This window comes from Bufo bufo, chromosome 4 (assembly GCF_905171765.1).
Source record: "Bufo bufo chromosome 4, aBufBuf1.1, whole genome shotgun sequence".
Classification (NCBI taxonomy): Eukaryota; Metazoa; Chordata; class Amphibia; order Anura; family Bufonidae; genus Bufo; species Bufo bufo.
Genome location: NC_053392.1, coordinates 306,169,061 through 306,184,563, shown reverse-complemented (window position 1 = coordinate 306,184,563; position 15,503 = coordinate 306,169,061). Strand labels below are relative to the sequence as shown.

The following is a 15,503-nucleotide window of genomic DNA, read 5'->3' as shown; positions in this document are numbered from 1 at the left end:
TACAGACTATTCTGTATAAATGATCTGTAAGTTCCTTGACTGTTCAGAGGCTTTTCTCATATCACTTAGGCTTCCCGAGAAGAGAAATCTTCTCAATAGTGTAAATAGAAAACTACTAAGGTTCATTTAGCAAATGTGAGTGGAGGCAATTCTGTGTTGCTTTAACAAACATCAGTATTCTGTTGGCCTCCGAGCGTGTTTTCATTTGTTTTGTATTCTAATAACTTTTTTATATCTTCATGTATGAAGTGCTGTTTTAGAGGTTGTGGGAAAGCATTTAACTGGGTACAGCTTTGTTAAATGCCGTCTAGGTTGCTACCTTTCATCATATTTTGTAATTACTTTTTGATAAACTGTGTTCTATAGGAGTAACATTTTAATCTTTTGATCTTTATTTCCAAACATCTGTAAGATGCATTTATTTAGTATGCCTAAGGCTACTTTTACACTAGCGGCAGATCAGACAGGCTGTTCACCCTGTCGGATCCGTTCCTGCCACTATTTCGTCGGACTGCCGCTCCGTCCCCATTGACTATAGGCGCATCGCGGCGAGATGCCGCTGGGCTAAAAGTACTGCATGTCTGACTTTTTAGTCCGTCAGCATCTCGCCGTGCTGTGCCGGAGCTCTGCCCCGTCCCCATTATAGTCAATGGGGACGGAGCGGCAGTCCGGCGGCATGAACGGATAAACAGCCGGTCGGATCCGCCCTGCCGCTAGTGTGAAAGTACCCTAAACTGAAGGCATTTTCTTTAACTGACAACCTCCCTATTGCCTGGTCTTTTTGTTTTGCATGAAGCATTAGGCTGCATTCACGTGGCCATGTGACGGCTATAGGCTTAAATTAATCGAGCTTCAGATCATAGATCCAAAGTTGATTCGTTCAAAAACTGTTTGTAATGCTGTTTCCATATAGCATTAAAATGTATGGGCTCCGTGTAGCCAAACGTTGTCTTGCCTGAAGTTGCGCGAGACTTTGGTGAATGACTTCAGTATTCCTTATCAGCGTATTTAAAAACCATTTTAAAATAGGAATCCTAAGTGGGCTTTGGTGTGCTGGCTGGTACCTGGGTATCAAAGCCCACTTCGGATTCCTATTTTAAAGTGTTTTTAAATACGCTGATAAGGAATACTGAATTCATTCACCAAAGTCTCGCGCAACTTCAGGCAAGATGACGTTTGGCTACACTGAGCCCATACATTTTAATACTGTACAGAAACAGAATTTCCAATGAAGTTTTTGAACGAATAGACTTCGGATCTATGATCTGAAGCTCGATTCGTTCAAGCCTAGTGATGGCCATACTTCCAGGACCGACCACAGCTTAGGCTACTTTCACACTCGCGTTTTGTGCGCACCCGTCTCGTCTGCATTGTATATCCCATTGACTTGCATTGTAAGTCTTGACTGATCCGTTAGGCTCCGCATAGTCAGACGGTCACCAAAACGCTGCAAGCTGCGTTTTAGTGTCCGTCTAAAAAACGTAACTGAGACCAAACGCAGCCAAACTGATGCATTGGGACTGAACTGATCCGTTTTGGGCCCTGAACGGATCTCACAAGCGGACCCAGAAACGCCAGTGTGAAAGTAGCCTTATGTGAGACAAACTCGCTGCTTCATTCATAGTGATTTTATCATGTGTTTAGTTCCAGCCCGACTGTCCACTGTCCCATACTCAAAGCATCATCTGAGTACAGGACAACAGATCCACTGCTGGGCTGGAACTCGGAGAATCGTAAATCGCTGCGATGCAGTGAGTTCGGCTCACATGAGCCATGATCAGCCCAGGAAATGTGGCTGTCACACAAACTGCATTTCTGGGACTGCGCACAACCATGTGCATGCAGCCTTTTTATATATTTTTATTTGTTTTCCTCCTGTGTTTCACTCTGTTAGGACATTTCATGTTGTGCTTTTGTTGCTCTGAAATGTCTCTTGCAAATGGTAGTGTTGGATAGTTGCATATTTTTGTCTAGAAGTTTTAATAAATAGAAAGTGCACAACATATTTTCACGTTGAAGACTTTTTTCTAAATCATTAGACAATTTTATTATTTTATAAACTAATCAAAAAATGGGATGGGGGGGATGGGGCGGAGCCTGCCGTCATGTATGTGCTATACAACTGCAAAATGATATAGCAGTAATAACCAGCATGGATTCCTGCAAAACCTCACGCCAAACCTACATGCTGCATTTCTATGAGGAGGCAAGTGCAAATCTGGGAGTTGGTCATGCGGCAGATGTGATATATCTGGATTTTGCAAAATCATTTTATATGGATAGCCTTGTGCTGAAGGGGCTAGGAGGCAATATTTACACATGGGTAAAGAATTGGTTATGAAACGTACTCAAAATGGGCTAGTCAGCGGCAGATTACCACAAGGATCTGTGTAAGGCCCGATACTCATCTCTATCAGTTATCTTGTGGATGGTAGTGAGAGAAGGGGGGGGAGGGTTACACAGATTATCTGACCAATTTCTGTCCAATCAGACCAATAGTTGGTGTGTATAACAAAAGATCTGTGTATAAATGGCCATCTGACCAATGATTGGTCAAATAATCTGTTGGTGTAATAGCACCCTTAGGCTTGTATTACACCATCGGATTATCTGACAGATTTCCTGGCCAATCATTGGTCAGATGGCTGTTTACACACACCAATTATTGGTCTGATTGGACATGGTCAGCTGGTTGAAGAGAAGGCACACACCGTGACAGCGCAGTCTTCTCCATTGTTGCGACTGTGATCAGGTATAATTACACCGAAGCTGTCCCATTCACTTCAATGGGACGGCTTGTTCTTACACACTTGAATATGAACTAGCCATCCCATTGAAGTGAAAGAGAAGGCTTCTTGTCATTTGTTGCAATTGTAAAGGGAGAAATTTCGCTAAAATGAAAGTGGCCCAAATGGGAGGAAATGCGCAAAAACCCTAAAAACTGTAGCGTGTTTATAACCGGGGGAGCAATTCCTCAGCATGTGATCCGTTGCTAGCGGCAATCCCCAACAAAATATGCATACAATGGAGGATGTCGGAAGCGGACCACATGCACCACCATCTTGTGTAGGATGCCTTTGTGGTTCATGTGGTCCGCTGCCGACATCCTCCAATGTATGCATTTTTTGCTGGGGATTGCTGCTAGCAATGGATCACATGCGGAGGAATTGCTCCCCCGGTTATAAACACGCTAGAGTGTTTGGGGTTTTTGTGCATTTCCTCCCATTTAGGCCACTTTTATTTTAGTGATATTTCTCCCTTTACAATTCACACCTGGTTTTAGCTTAAAAACTGCATAAGAAAATCTGAACGTGTATGGCCAACCTATGACTGAGTCACTTTCTCCCTGCACCTTCGATGTTTTCTCACGGTGCTCAGTAAGAGCCATAAACCGTACGCATTTTTGTTAGTTACTAGTTTAGATGGTGTTCAGGTGCCAGACACCCCTGGCAGCAGCTTGTATCATGTGAGAGCAAAAGGATTAGGCTACTTTCACACTAGCGTTCGGGGCTCCGCTTGTGACTTCCGTTTGAAGGGTCTCACAAGCGGCCCCGAACTGATCCGTCCAGCCCTAATGCATTCTGAATGGATGCGGATCCGCTCAGAATGCATCAGTCTGGCTCCGTTTGTCCTCCGCTCAGCAGGCGGACACCCGAACGCAAACGGATCCGTCCAGACTTACAATGAAAGTGAATGGGGACGGATCCGTTTGAAGTTGACACAGTATGGCTCAATTTTCAAACTAATCCGTCCCCCATTGACTTTCAATGTAAAGTCAAAACGGATCTGTTTGCATTATCATGAACAAAAAATTAATTTTTATTTTTTTTTTGTTCATGGTAATGCAAACTTATCCGTTCTGAACGGATCTAAGCGTTTGCATATAGGTGCGGATCCGTCTGTGCAGATACCAGACGGATCCGCACCTAACGCAGGTGTGAAAGTAGCCTAAGCTGTTAAAATAAAGTGCGTCTAATATTTCTCTACCCCATCATAGGGAAGAGTTGGACGTTTCCTATACACAATATATTGTCGAAAATCCCCGCCAAAAAACTGCTGCTTGTGGATTGCACTGCATTTTAATGGTGACAGGTTCTCTTTAGCTCCTAGAAAAACACTTTACTTTTACATGTTGTAAATGCTTGCTCATCTCTTGATTGCACCTTTTATACAGCACATAGAATCCATAATTGTTTGGCAGCACATTGTCCTGTGTAAACCCCCATACAGAGAAGATGGCTGCATTTACACGCCACAATCATCTCCATTCACTGTCGGGCAATTACTGGGAACTTTTGCTTAGTCCCTGATAATTGCCTGGGCATTAGACCATGAGAAAGGGCCTTAACCAATTCCCACCCAGTGCCGTACATGGGTTTTAAACAGCAGACACCCTGGGCTAATGTATGCGATCGATAATAACACCCCTCCTGTGTACAGCTGTCAGTCACTGACAGCTATCTATGTATACACACTTGGGGCTAATGCCCACAACATATGTATTTTGCGGTCTGCAAAAAACAGAACAGCTGGCCCCTAGTTATAGAACAGTACTATCCTTGTCTGTAATGCAGACAATAATGCAGAACGGAAATGGGATGCACATGAAGTACCTTACGGTTTGTTTGTTTTTTGGTGGACCCATTGAAATGAATGGTTCCGCAGACAGTCCGCAAAACAAATGGAACGGACACGGAAAGAAAATACATTTGTGTGCATGAGCTCTTACACAGAGATTGCCATCAATCACTAATGGCACCTCCCCTGTGTACAGCTATCGATGACTGACAGCTATGTATACACACTTACAGAGTGCTAGCAATCGCTGATAACACCTCCATTGTGAACGGCTATCTATGTGTATACACACAGGGAATATTATATACATTTTTTTCATATACAAAAAAATATAAATAAATTCTAATCACCACCCTTCTCCAAAATTTAAAAAAAAACAAAAAAAATAAACCTAGGCATCGCCGCATGTGAAACCACAACCAATATTTATCCCATAAGGCGAATGCCACAATGGGGGGGGGAAAAACATCAAAATCACTGATTTTCGATTATTTTTTTTTTTTTTTTTTTGTCACATCACCTCTCTCCAAAAATTGAAGTGATACACACTCAAAATTGGCATCAATAAAAACTACAAAATGAGCCTTCACACAGCTCTGTAGACATAAAAATAATGTTATGGGGGGCCAGAATATGGCTTTTTTTTTTTTTCTTCAGTATTAAAATAAAAAACTGTATAAATGTAGTAATAGTACTGATCCAGAGAATGAAGGTCAGTTTTATCACCGAGGAAATGCTGTAAAAATAAAACCCTTAAAACTGTTGTGGAGTTGTTTTTTTACAGCATTTCCTAGGTGATGAAACGGACCTTCATTCTCTGGATCCCCCAGGCTTCCCACTAAAATATATGCAACATGAGAGTACAACTTTTCCCGGAAAAAAAACAAGCCCTCATGTGGCTGTGTGAATAGAAAATAGTTTTGTAGAATAAGATTCAGTATAACTTGTATTTCACCCATTTTAATTCCTGCTCATTCTGAACTTTGAGGTCCAGGAGGCGGTCCTATCAGTGATTGACTGCCTGTCCTGACTGTGTATACACAGCTGTCAATCACTGATAGGACCGCCTCCTGGACTTCAAAGCCCAGAATGAGCAGGAATTAAAATGGATGAAATACAAGTTATACTGAATTATTTCCCATAAAACTACATATCAATCTGCTCGGCTCATGCTGCGTTCAGAGTCTACTGTTTTCAATGTGATGGGTTCACTGTAGGTACCAAGCCATGGGGCTGATGAGGATAGAGGAAAGCTCCTCGCTCTGGTCTAACCACCTAGATCTCCTCATCACTACCGGAATAATGTACCCCTTACTAAAAATGATGAAAGCACCTGTCCCTTGTATACTCTACTGATATTTTGGTTAATACAGAAGACTCCTAGTTAGTGGTGTACTCCCTCCCCCCACCAGTGACTGACGGCATCACGTACCTGTATATTGTGTATTAGGCGTCCGCTATGTTCTTTGTTAGACTCTATTAGCCAAATGGAACAATATTATTTTGTACCATTTGAACTAATAGTACAGCAGTCCTTCAATAGGGCAGCATATCCAGGTGATGTCAAAACAAAGAAAATAAAAAAAATCGAGACCCCCACGTCCACGGTGGAGGTTTAATCCAGATGCAACCTTGGATGTGCTGTCTCGATTTTTTTTTTTTTTCTTTCTTTGCTTTTATTATACTAGTCAGGGGAACTTGCCAATCCCCAGTGAGATGTGCACCCAACTTTGCCACATCATAGGAGTGCTGTTTATCCACTATTTTAAGGGGACATGTCATCAGAAAATAACCTATTGTCTAAATAAAAATTGTCCATATCACTAAAAAATATTAAATTCTGCCGTTCTCCCACCGGCCACTAAGTCTAATAAAAGGTTGACACTTCCTGTTCTGTAGAGATCAATTTTTGGCATCAATTATTTCGGGCAGAATTAGAATGATAGATAACAGAGGGTTGTACAGTAGGGGATGGGTCACAGCTTATCTACTCCCTTTCCCTGTAAGGTGACCCCCCTGTCGTAAAACAAATCTCTAAATGCTGTAAGCAGCCTGACTGCCACCATAATCATGTACAGCATATAGAATCCTAAAAAGAACTACAATCCAGAAATCATAGATTAGAGTGTGTCACTATCTGGCTTTAATTGGCAAATTTTTAATCTAATGCATTGCCTTTAAGAATAACAGCAGTAGTGAGGATAATTGGACTTGGCTGGATTTTAGATGGTCATATAGTATACAATAGTCTGAAGTTGATCAAAATAAACGCTTTCAACCAAAACAATTGTTCATTGGGTGAAGTTTAAAGGGTTTCTATCACTTGGTATGACATAATTAGCTGTCAGACACTAGCGATCCGCTAGTGTCTGCTCTGGCCAACCATCCTACTATAATCACTTGTGGGGCAGCGGTTTTGCTAAAAAACTAACTTTTATAAATATGCTAATGAGCTTCTAGGTGCTATGGGGGCGTCATTAGCACCTAGAGGCTCCGTCTACCTTCATACACAGCCGCCGCCCAGCGCGTCCCTCCAGCCCGCCCATGTCCTCCTCCGTGTGACGCAGTGGCCGAATTCTCGCGCATGCGCCGTGCGCGGCTGTATTCGGCGCATTTGAGATGTGAGCTCGGAGCGGTCAGACATTCAATGCGCATGCGCCGAATACATCCGCGCATGCGCATTGAATGTCTGACCGCTCCGAGCTCACATCTCAAATGCGCCGAATACAGCCGCGCACGGCGCATGCGCGAGAATTCGGCCGCTGCGTCACACGGAGGAGGACATGGGCGGGCTGGAGGGACGCGCTGGGCGGCGGCTGTGTATGAAGGTAGACGGAGCCTCTAGGTGCTAATGACGCCCCCATAGCACCTAGAGGCTCATTAGCATATTTATAAAAGTTAGTTTTTTAGCAAAACCGCTGCCCCACAAGCGATTATAGTAGGATGGTTGGCCAGAGCAGACACTAGCGGATCGCTAGTGTCTGACAGCTAATTATGTCATACCAAGTGATAGAAACCCTTTAATAATCGATTGTTTTAGCCGACAGTCATTGTCTAAAAAGAAGTCGACTGAGTTTGAAATGATCAAATAGCTGAACGAAAGATCTTTTGTTCAAAGGAAGATAATTTCATGGACGAATGGTTTTTCTTTGAAAGAATGTTCCCAGAAAGATCAATTGCGAGGTTTCATTAGTTTGATACTGGAACGGTCAATATGGACTAAAATGCGCATGGCCATGTCTGCGAAAAGATCATTCTCCAGATGACTATTTAATCATCTTCTATCCAATGTGTATGACCACACGTTAGAAGGTATGTTATGCCATGTCTAATTTCTGTTCTAGCTGATTCTAGTGTAGAACAACCCTAATAAAAGGAGACTGGACGCAGAAGAGGGGGGAGGAGCGGGTTCCTTCAACTTCCCTGTAGAAGTAATCATGAAAAACCTTCACACTTCATGTATTCTGGAGAGATATCCCTTGTTCCCTCACCAATGGAGATTATGAATTAAAAGATAGTGGTCTCTCAAGATACAATGGCCTCCGGAAATAATATTTTCAACATACAATGGTCTTTTCTTGTCCATCATAAGTTGAAACTAGACTCAACATACAATGTCTCAGCCTCAGATCCAACCAATCAACATAGCCATTTCTCTGGTAAAACACATATATTGGTTGTCTGGTAGCTCCTCTTTACAGTTCAGTGTGGTACTACATGTCCTATACTGCCCCCTGTCTGTGCCAGGATGAGCTGCTCATTTGGACACCAGTTGAGCAGTGACTCCATTTTATTTTATTGGTACATGTATGTGCTATGCAAGACCCTGAAGAAACTCCTGCCTTCACCATAGAAGGTCATTTACAGCTTCAATTCCTGTCTGTCTTACTTAACGGCTTGCTTTACATTTCTTGGTTATCTGCTTATTTTTCTTAAGACTTCACTTTTTCTTATTCTGAGATGACAGTTTGGGGCTCTGGAACCAGATACTGGTTTTCCTCAGAGTTATGGACTCAACTTATAATGGTTTTAACTTAATTGGTCGCCCCGCAACCAATTAATATTGTAACTTGAGGGACCACTGTAAATACTGGGCTGGAGGATGCAGATCTCCTCAAACTACATGTAGAATTGAAGAGTCTTGTTGGCACGTCATCCCATTCACAAAATGACCACATCGAAGGCAGATAGGGGAGGCCAAATTATTTTTATTTAATTTAACATTAGCCAATTTATGTGGAAGATGTGATTTTCTTAACGAATACAATCAGGGACTCATACTGGGAATACATTGGTTTCCCAGTTGTCATTTGTGCAGTGCTTTCCAAACGAGACAAAGTGCATTAAGCTTCGAGATACCTCTCTTGGTAAGCGGCTAGTTCTCTCAGCTGCTGAACTGGATAAAACAGCTGCCATGGGAAGTGCTTCCCATTTCATTCAAGGGGCCGAAGGCTAGAAATTGACGTAATTCATATAGTAAATGGGAATTGGTAGAAGGGAAGTCTTCTTTGTTCTCATCTGACTGTAGATGAAACCTTGTCACCTTATGTATAAAACACATGGGTTTCTTTAGTCAGGTCAAAATACATACTTTTATAACAAAACTAAAAATTTACCTGGAGTATAAACGAGGATATACACATATTACACTGTGTACACTATTTACACAACCATACAAAATATAATACTCAAATTCTGTACAGAAATGTAAAATGCAAGGTCTACTGAAGTTCCTGCACAAAAAGAAAAAAATGAAGGTTCCAAACGTGGAAAAATGCTGGGCATGGCGATTGGGTCTGTAACAAAATGCTCATTAAAAGAGGGCTGCAAGGAGGACTACAGCTGGACCTTCAGTAGGGCTTTCAGGTGATATGTCATCAGCTCCTTACACTGGTCGAAATGTTGACCATTGATCCCCATCCAGTGGCTGGGAGGCTTCGGAAGCACACTTGGGGATGGCGGGTCGCTGAATTTTGCTCCTGCATAGTTTATCTCTCTCTCAATTTCATCCTGGGTACAACCCTCTTTTTTTATTTTGATATGGGGGATATTTTCAGCGCTCATCAGTGGTTTCTTCTCAACCTTTTGGACATTTGTGAGCTCAGAGTCAGTGTGAAGCCTTTCAGTCTTTTTTGGGGAACTGCTCTTTATAGACTGAACTTTACATTTATTTTGCTGCTTGTGGAGACAACGCTGGTCACACCGATGTGCTGCCGGGCTGTGGGAGGCATTGATCTTTTCCGATTTCACAATCTTCTTGTCAGCCTTTGTTCTTGTTCTAAAGACCTATTGATAAAAACAAAAGTAAAGTTACCAAGTGAAGCTCACATACGGGCATTTTTACTGTACATTTAGCATGTACACATGTGGGAAAGCTGTTAAAACTGTCTAATCAGAAGGTGGGTAGGAGTGTGTCCATTTGGTCTCATCTGGCTGGTATACGTTAGTTTGCACACACAACCAGCAGTGCCCTGTATGAATTCTACCCTCCATTAATCTGATACCTTAGGGAGCTCCAGTGATGTCACTGCCCATATATGGACAGTTATCAATGGTGCTCCCCCGTGACAATGTACTGTGTGTGCATAAGGGGAACTGTGTATGGACCATGTACCCCACTGTAGGCAGGGGATATGTGAGCGCCATTCATCTCTATGGGACTGCCTGCAGGTCTGACTTTTCTAAGAGACATATCCCAGGCTGTATGGTGGCTAAGAGACATATCCCAGGCTGTATGGTGGCTAAGAGACATATCCCAGGCTGTATGGTGGCTAAGAGACATATCCCAGGCTGTATGGTGGCTAAGAGACATATCCCAGGCTGTATGGTGGCTAGCACCCTGACCCTGTCATCTGACTCTGAGATATTCCAGGGTGGAGGAGGAGATCCTCCTGTCCCCGTGTAACTCGACATAACCCCAATGAGTTCTAGAACACAAGACAAGGTGAGCTCCTGTTATTGGCACAGACAGATGTGTGACTGGAGCTGGCTATGAGGAGTAAAGTACGCACCTCTCTGCGGAGCTGCCTGTACTGGGCCGCCCTGGCGGGCTGCGGCTCCGCGCCTCCCGGGCTGGGGCTCCTGGCTCCATTCTCTCTCGATCTACTCTGCAGCGGGTTATGGTGATGGAGTCGGGTGGGGAAGGGCGTCGATCGCACTTTATTCTTCCTTCTCTTTCTGCGGCCGCAGCTCCTCGCTCTGCTCACAGTGCTCCCCCGCCTCCGTCCGCCACCGCCTCCGCCTCCTCCGGGTTCGGACATGACAGCTCCGTGTCACCGAACGCAGAGAAGTGTAATGCTCCAGAACAACGCTGTGTCTGAATTGGTTCCTTGCAGTTGTTGACGATCTGCTAGCGTCCAGCTTGCTCCAGTAGATGGGCTTTGCGCTGTACACAATGACAGGCTGTGTGGGGGCTGCACAAGATGTCGGCTCTGGAGCTCCCACCTCCACTGTTGTGTTTTCGTCGCGGGACCCACCCCTGCGCGCTCCCGCCTGAGGCGCGTCCCCGCTTCCTGTGAGGTAATGCTGGCGCCTAGTTCTATTATGGCGCGCTCCTGGCAGTGGCTGCCTGTTCGCACTAGCAGTCTATTACAAAGCAAGAGTATGAGTACTGCCTATGCTTTCAGTCCCTGCTGCTTTATCTTCTAGTCAGCACACATTATACCTTTTATAGGAGGATTTCAGACGCCCCACTACCGACAAATGCCAGAATAACCCCATTAACAGTTTTAGACATAGAGCACCCCATACATAGTGTCAGGCATAGAGTACCCCATATACTGTGAGACATAGAGCACCCCATACATAGTGTCAGGCATAGAGTACCCCATACATAGTGTCAGGCATAGAGTACCCCATATACTGTGAGACATAGATCACCCCATACATAGTGTCAGGCATAGAATACCCTATAAATAGCGTCAGACATAGAGCACCCCATATACTGTGAGACATAGAGCACCCCATAAATGGTGTCAGACATAGAGCACCCCATAAATGGTGTCAGACATAGAGCACCCCATACATAGTGTCAGACATAGAGCACCCCATAAATAGTGTCAGACATAGAGCACCCCATACATAGTGTCAGGCATAGAGTACCCTATAAATAGCGTCAGACATAGAGCACCCCATATACTGTGAGACATAGAGCACCCCATAAATGGTGTCAGACATAGAGCACCCCATACATAGTGTCAGACATAGAGCACCCTATAAATAGTGTCAGACATAGAGCACCCTATAGTCTTAGAAACAGCACCCCATACATAGTGTCCAACAGAGAGCACCCCATACACTGTGAGACAGAGCACCCCATAAATGGTGTCAGACATAGAGCACCCCATAAATGGTGTCAGGCAAAGAGCTCCCTATAAATGGTGTTAGACATAGAGCTCCCTATAAATGGTGTTAGACATAGAGCTCCCTATAAATGGTGTCAGACATAGAGCACCCTATAAATGGTGTTAGACATAGAGCTCCCTATAAATGGTGTTAGACATAGAGCACCCTATAAATAGTGTCAGACATAGAGCTCCCTATAAATGGTGTCAGACATAGAGCACCCTATAAATGGTGTTAGACATAGAGCACCCTATAAATACTGTCAGACATAGAGCACCCCATAAATGGTGGTAGACATAGAGCACCCTATAAATGGTGGTAGACATAGAGCACCCTATAAATGGTGTCAGACATAGAGCACCCTATAAATGGTGTCAGACATAGAGCACCCTATAAATGGTGGTAGACATAGAGCACCCTATAAATGGTGTCAGACATAGAGCTCCCTATAAATGGTGTCAGACATAGAGCACCCCATAAATGGTGGTAGACATAGAGCACCCTATAAATGGTGTTATACATAGAACACCCTATAAATGGTGTCGGACATAGAGCTCCCTATAAATGGTGTTAGACATAGAGCACCCCATAAATGGTGTCAGGCATAGAGCACCCTATAAATGGTGTCAGAGATAGAGCACCCTATAAATGGTGTTAGACATAGAGCACCCCATAAATGGTGTCAGACATAGAGCACCCTATAAATGGTGTTAGACATAGAGCACCCCATAAATGGTGTCAGACATAGAGCATATAAATCACTGCCTGAAAAGACGTATTAAAGAAAATAATAGTTTATTAAATTAAGTAATTAAAACGGGAAAACTGAATATCACATCCGTGACTATCAGGCTTCCAGAATCAGGTAATGTGATGTAGGAGTGGGATTAGATCCACACCACAACCTCAAAGTCTGGACTAGATCCCTATCCAGCTAGCACATAGGTGCTAATATATGCTGGCAAGGGAAAAGGACACGGTTCATGTGAGTGAACCAGGCACAGGTGCGTGTAAGCGGATCTACCTAGCTGAGCGATGTGAAATAGCTGGCGAGTGAAGTAAACCCAGGTAGGTATAAAGCATCCACAAGATGCTAGTATATGTGGACGCTCACTCAGCTATCTCCATCAGCCTGCCCAAAACAATAAAGTATTTGGTTATGGTCTCAGACCGCAAGTGTATTAACAAGTCAGCTGTTGCTCTGCTTGATACAAAGTAACACCCTGCCTAGAGAGCCGTGTCCTAATACAAGATCACCGGCTCAACGCGTTTCGCTATGGCAATGTGAGCCACAATTCATCAGGAGCGAAAATCTCTTTTTAACATTAGTTGCCTGTCAAGCAGAATAGCCTCACACTTTTGCGTGTCAAGGCTTCGGCGCTGTGATGGCCGTACGCGGCCGCTTGAACGCCGAGAAGATATCGAGTCAGCCCCGCCTATAGTGGGGGCATGTGTTAGCACTCAGCGAATCAGACAGAGGCGCGTCATCTGACCTTCACCCCTGATCCGCCCAGTGCTCACGTCATAACACACGCCTCCTGAATAGCACAACAAGCGCTCATGTATGGGAGGGGGAATCGAAACTCGCGGCTTACTGTGTGCCACCTATACGCTTGATTCTGATGTCAGCATAGCGAAAAATCAAAGGTTGGTGACATAGCGGTGTGTATATATACCCATATGTAAACCGTATAAAGGAAAGCAAAAGCAATCACACATATAAAGACACGGACAGAGACAGGGACATAGTCCAAAGTAATTAGACAATATGTTACCCTTAAATATCCTCCCTTAATTATCGAGCATATCTATATAGAGGTGACAACCATAGAAATTCAAGAAACAATAGGACTTACAGGGGTGTCTGTGTCAATCAGTGTGTATATGCACATAAGGGCAGTAGGGAACCTATGACTCAAATGAAGCATGAATAAGAAATTGCTTCATTTAACCCATTGGGCTGGATTGTTTGTAATCTGAAGATCCACATAGCCTCTTTTTGGAGCAATGGTATATCTATATCTCTGCCACGTGTGGATCTATTATGCATGACAATACCCTGAACTTTCAATACATCTGGATTCCCAGCATGTGCTTCCCGCACATGACGAGACACCGTAGTGTCCCGTGAATTACGGATATCTGACAGATGTTCTCCTATCCTCTTCGTCTTCCCCACATACTGTAGGCCACATTTGCAGGTAATAAGGTATATCAAACCCACTGAGGTGCATCCAATGAAGGAGCGAATCATATATCTTTCTCCACTAGTGGAACTAGTGAAGGAATCTCCTTTCTTGATGAACTTGCATATATGCACGAACCACAGGGGAAGTTGCCTTTTGCTGAATTTTTAAGCCATGTTTCAGGAGTGGGCCGAGTGTTGAGGCTGTGTACCAATCGATCGCGTAAATTAGATCCACGTCTATACGTGACCAATGGGCGGTCGGATAGAGATGGTCCAATATCCGGGTCCGATTGAAGAATAGACCAATGATTCTGCAGAATTTCACAGACTTGACGGTGGGCCTTATCAAAATTAGCTAGGATACGTGGTGCAGAATCAATATTGTCCCTATTTTTGGGGACCAATAGTTGACTTCGGTTCGTACTCATGGCATGATGGTATGCCTTTTTAAGGGTATACTCTGGGTATCCTCTATTTTTAAACCTGTATTTCAGGTCGAGGGCTGCGGCCTTAAAATCCCCAAGCTCCGAACAATTTCTCCTGGCCCTGAGATATTGTTCCTTAGGGATACCACTTCTCAGGGCCAGGGGGTATCCACTCTCCCAATGTAGAAGACTATTGGTTGAGGTTTGTTTTCTAAAAAGCTTGGTGGTGATGCGCCTATCTCCACCTATCGAGATGGTAAGGTCTAAGAACGTGATCTGGCTCTCCTGCATCTCAGATGTAAAGAAAAGGCCGACCACATTGGTGTTTAAGGTCTCCACAAATTCAAGAAATCCATTTCTAGTGCCATTCCACAATATCAATACATCATCCAGATATCTAATCCATAATTGGATGCAGGATGTGTATTGGTCCATAGTGTCCGTAAACACCACCTCCTTCTCCCACCAGCCCAGGAAGAGGTTTGCAAAAGTGGGGGCACAGGGACTGCCCATCGCAACCCCCCTGAGCTGGTGGTAGATACGTTGGTCAAAGAGGAAGATGTTACGTGTCAAAATAAAATTCAGAAGTTGCATAATGAAGGCATTATGGCGGCGACACTGATCACCCCTCTGTCGGAGAAACATCTCCACAGCTTTACATCCCAAGTCATGTGGTATAGAGGTGTAAAGGGCTTCAACGTCCAAACTAGCCAGCCATATACCCTGATCACAATAAATTCCATCCAACCTCTGTAGCACATCCATAGTGTCACGGGCATAAGAGGGCAGACTCACCACAAATGGACGCAAAATAATGTCCACATAAGTGCTTATATTTGCAGTGAGGCTGCCCATGCCCGAGACAATGGGTCTGCCCTTAAGAGGGGAGCCTTGTTTGTGTAACTTAGGCAAGCTATAGAGTGTAGCAAGAACAGGGAATTTAGGTAATAAAAATTCATACTCTGTCT

General features: G+C 43.9%; 1 protein-coding gene across 1 annotated transcript; it reads right to left on the bottom strand.

Annotated features, from left to right (window-relative positions):
• Positions 1 to 8,768: 8,768 nt before the first annotated feature.
• On the bottom strand, positions 8,769 to 11,079 carry PNRC1 (proline rich nuclear receptor coactivator 1). The gene is made up of 2 exons (XM_040428753.1): positions 10,590 to 11,079; positions 8,769 to 9,864 (listed from the first exon to the last, which is right to left on the bottom strand). Exons 1-2 carry the CDS (start codon positions 10,836 to 10,838, stop codon positions 9,415 to 9,417), a joined length of 699 nt encoding a protein of 232 aa, XP_040284687.1. The 5' UTR covers positions 10,839 to 11,079; the 3' UTR covers positions 8,769 to 9,414.
• Positions 11,080 to 15,503: the final 4,424 nt, after the last annotated feature.

Coding starts and splice junctions, on each gene's coding strand:
- PNRC1 (XM_040428753.1), bottom strand. CDS start 10,838: ATGTCCGAACCCGGAGGAGGCGGAGGCGGTGGCGGACGGAGGCGGGGG. Junction 9,865..10,589: donor ACAGGCAGCTCCGCAGAGAG/GTGCGTACTTTA, acceptor TTTTATCAATAG/GTCTTTAGAACAAGAACAAA.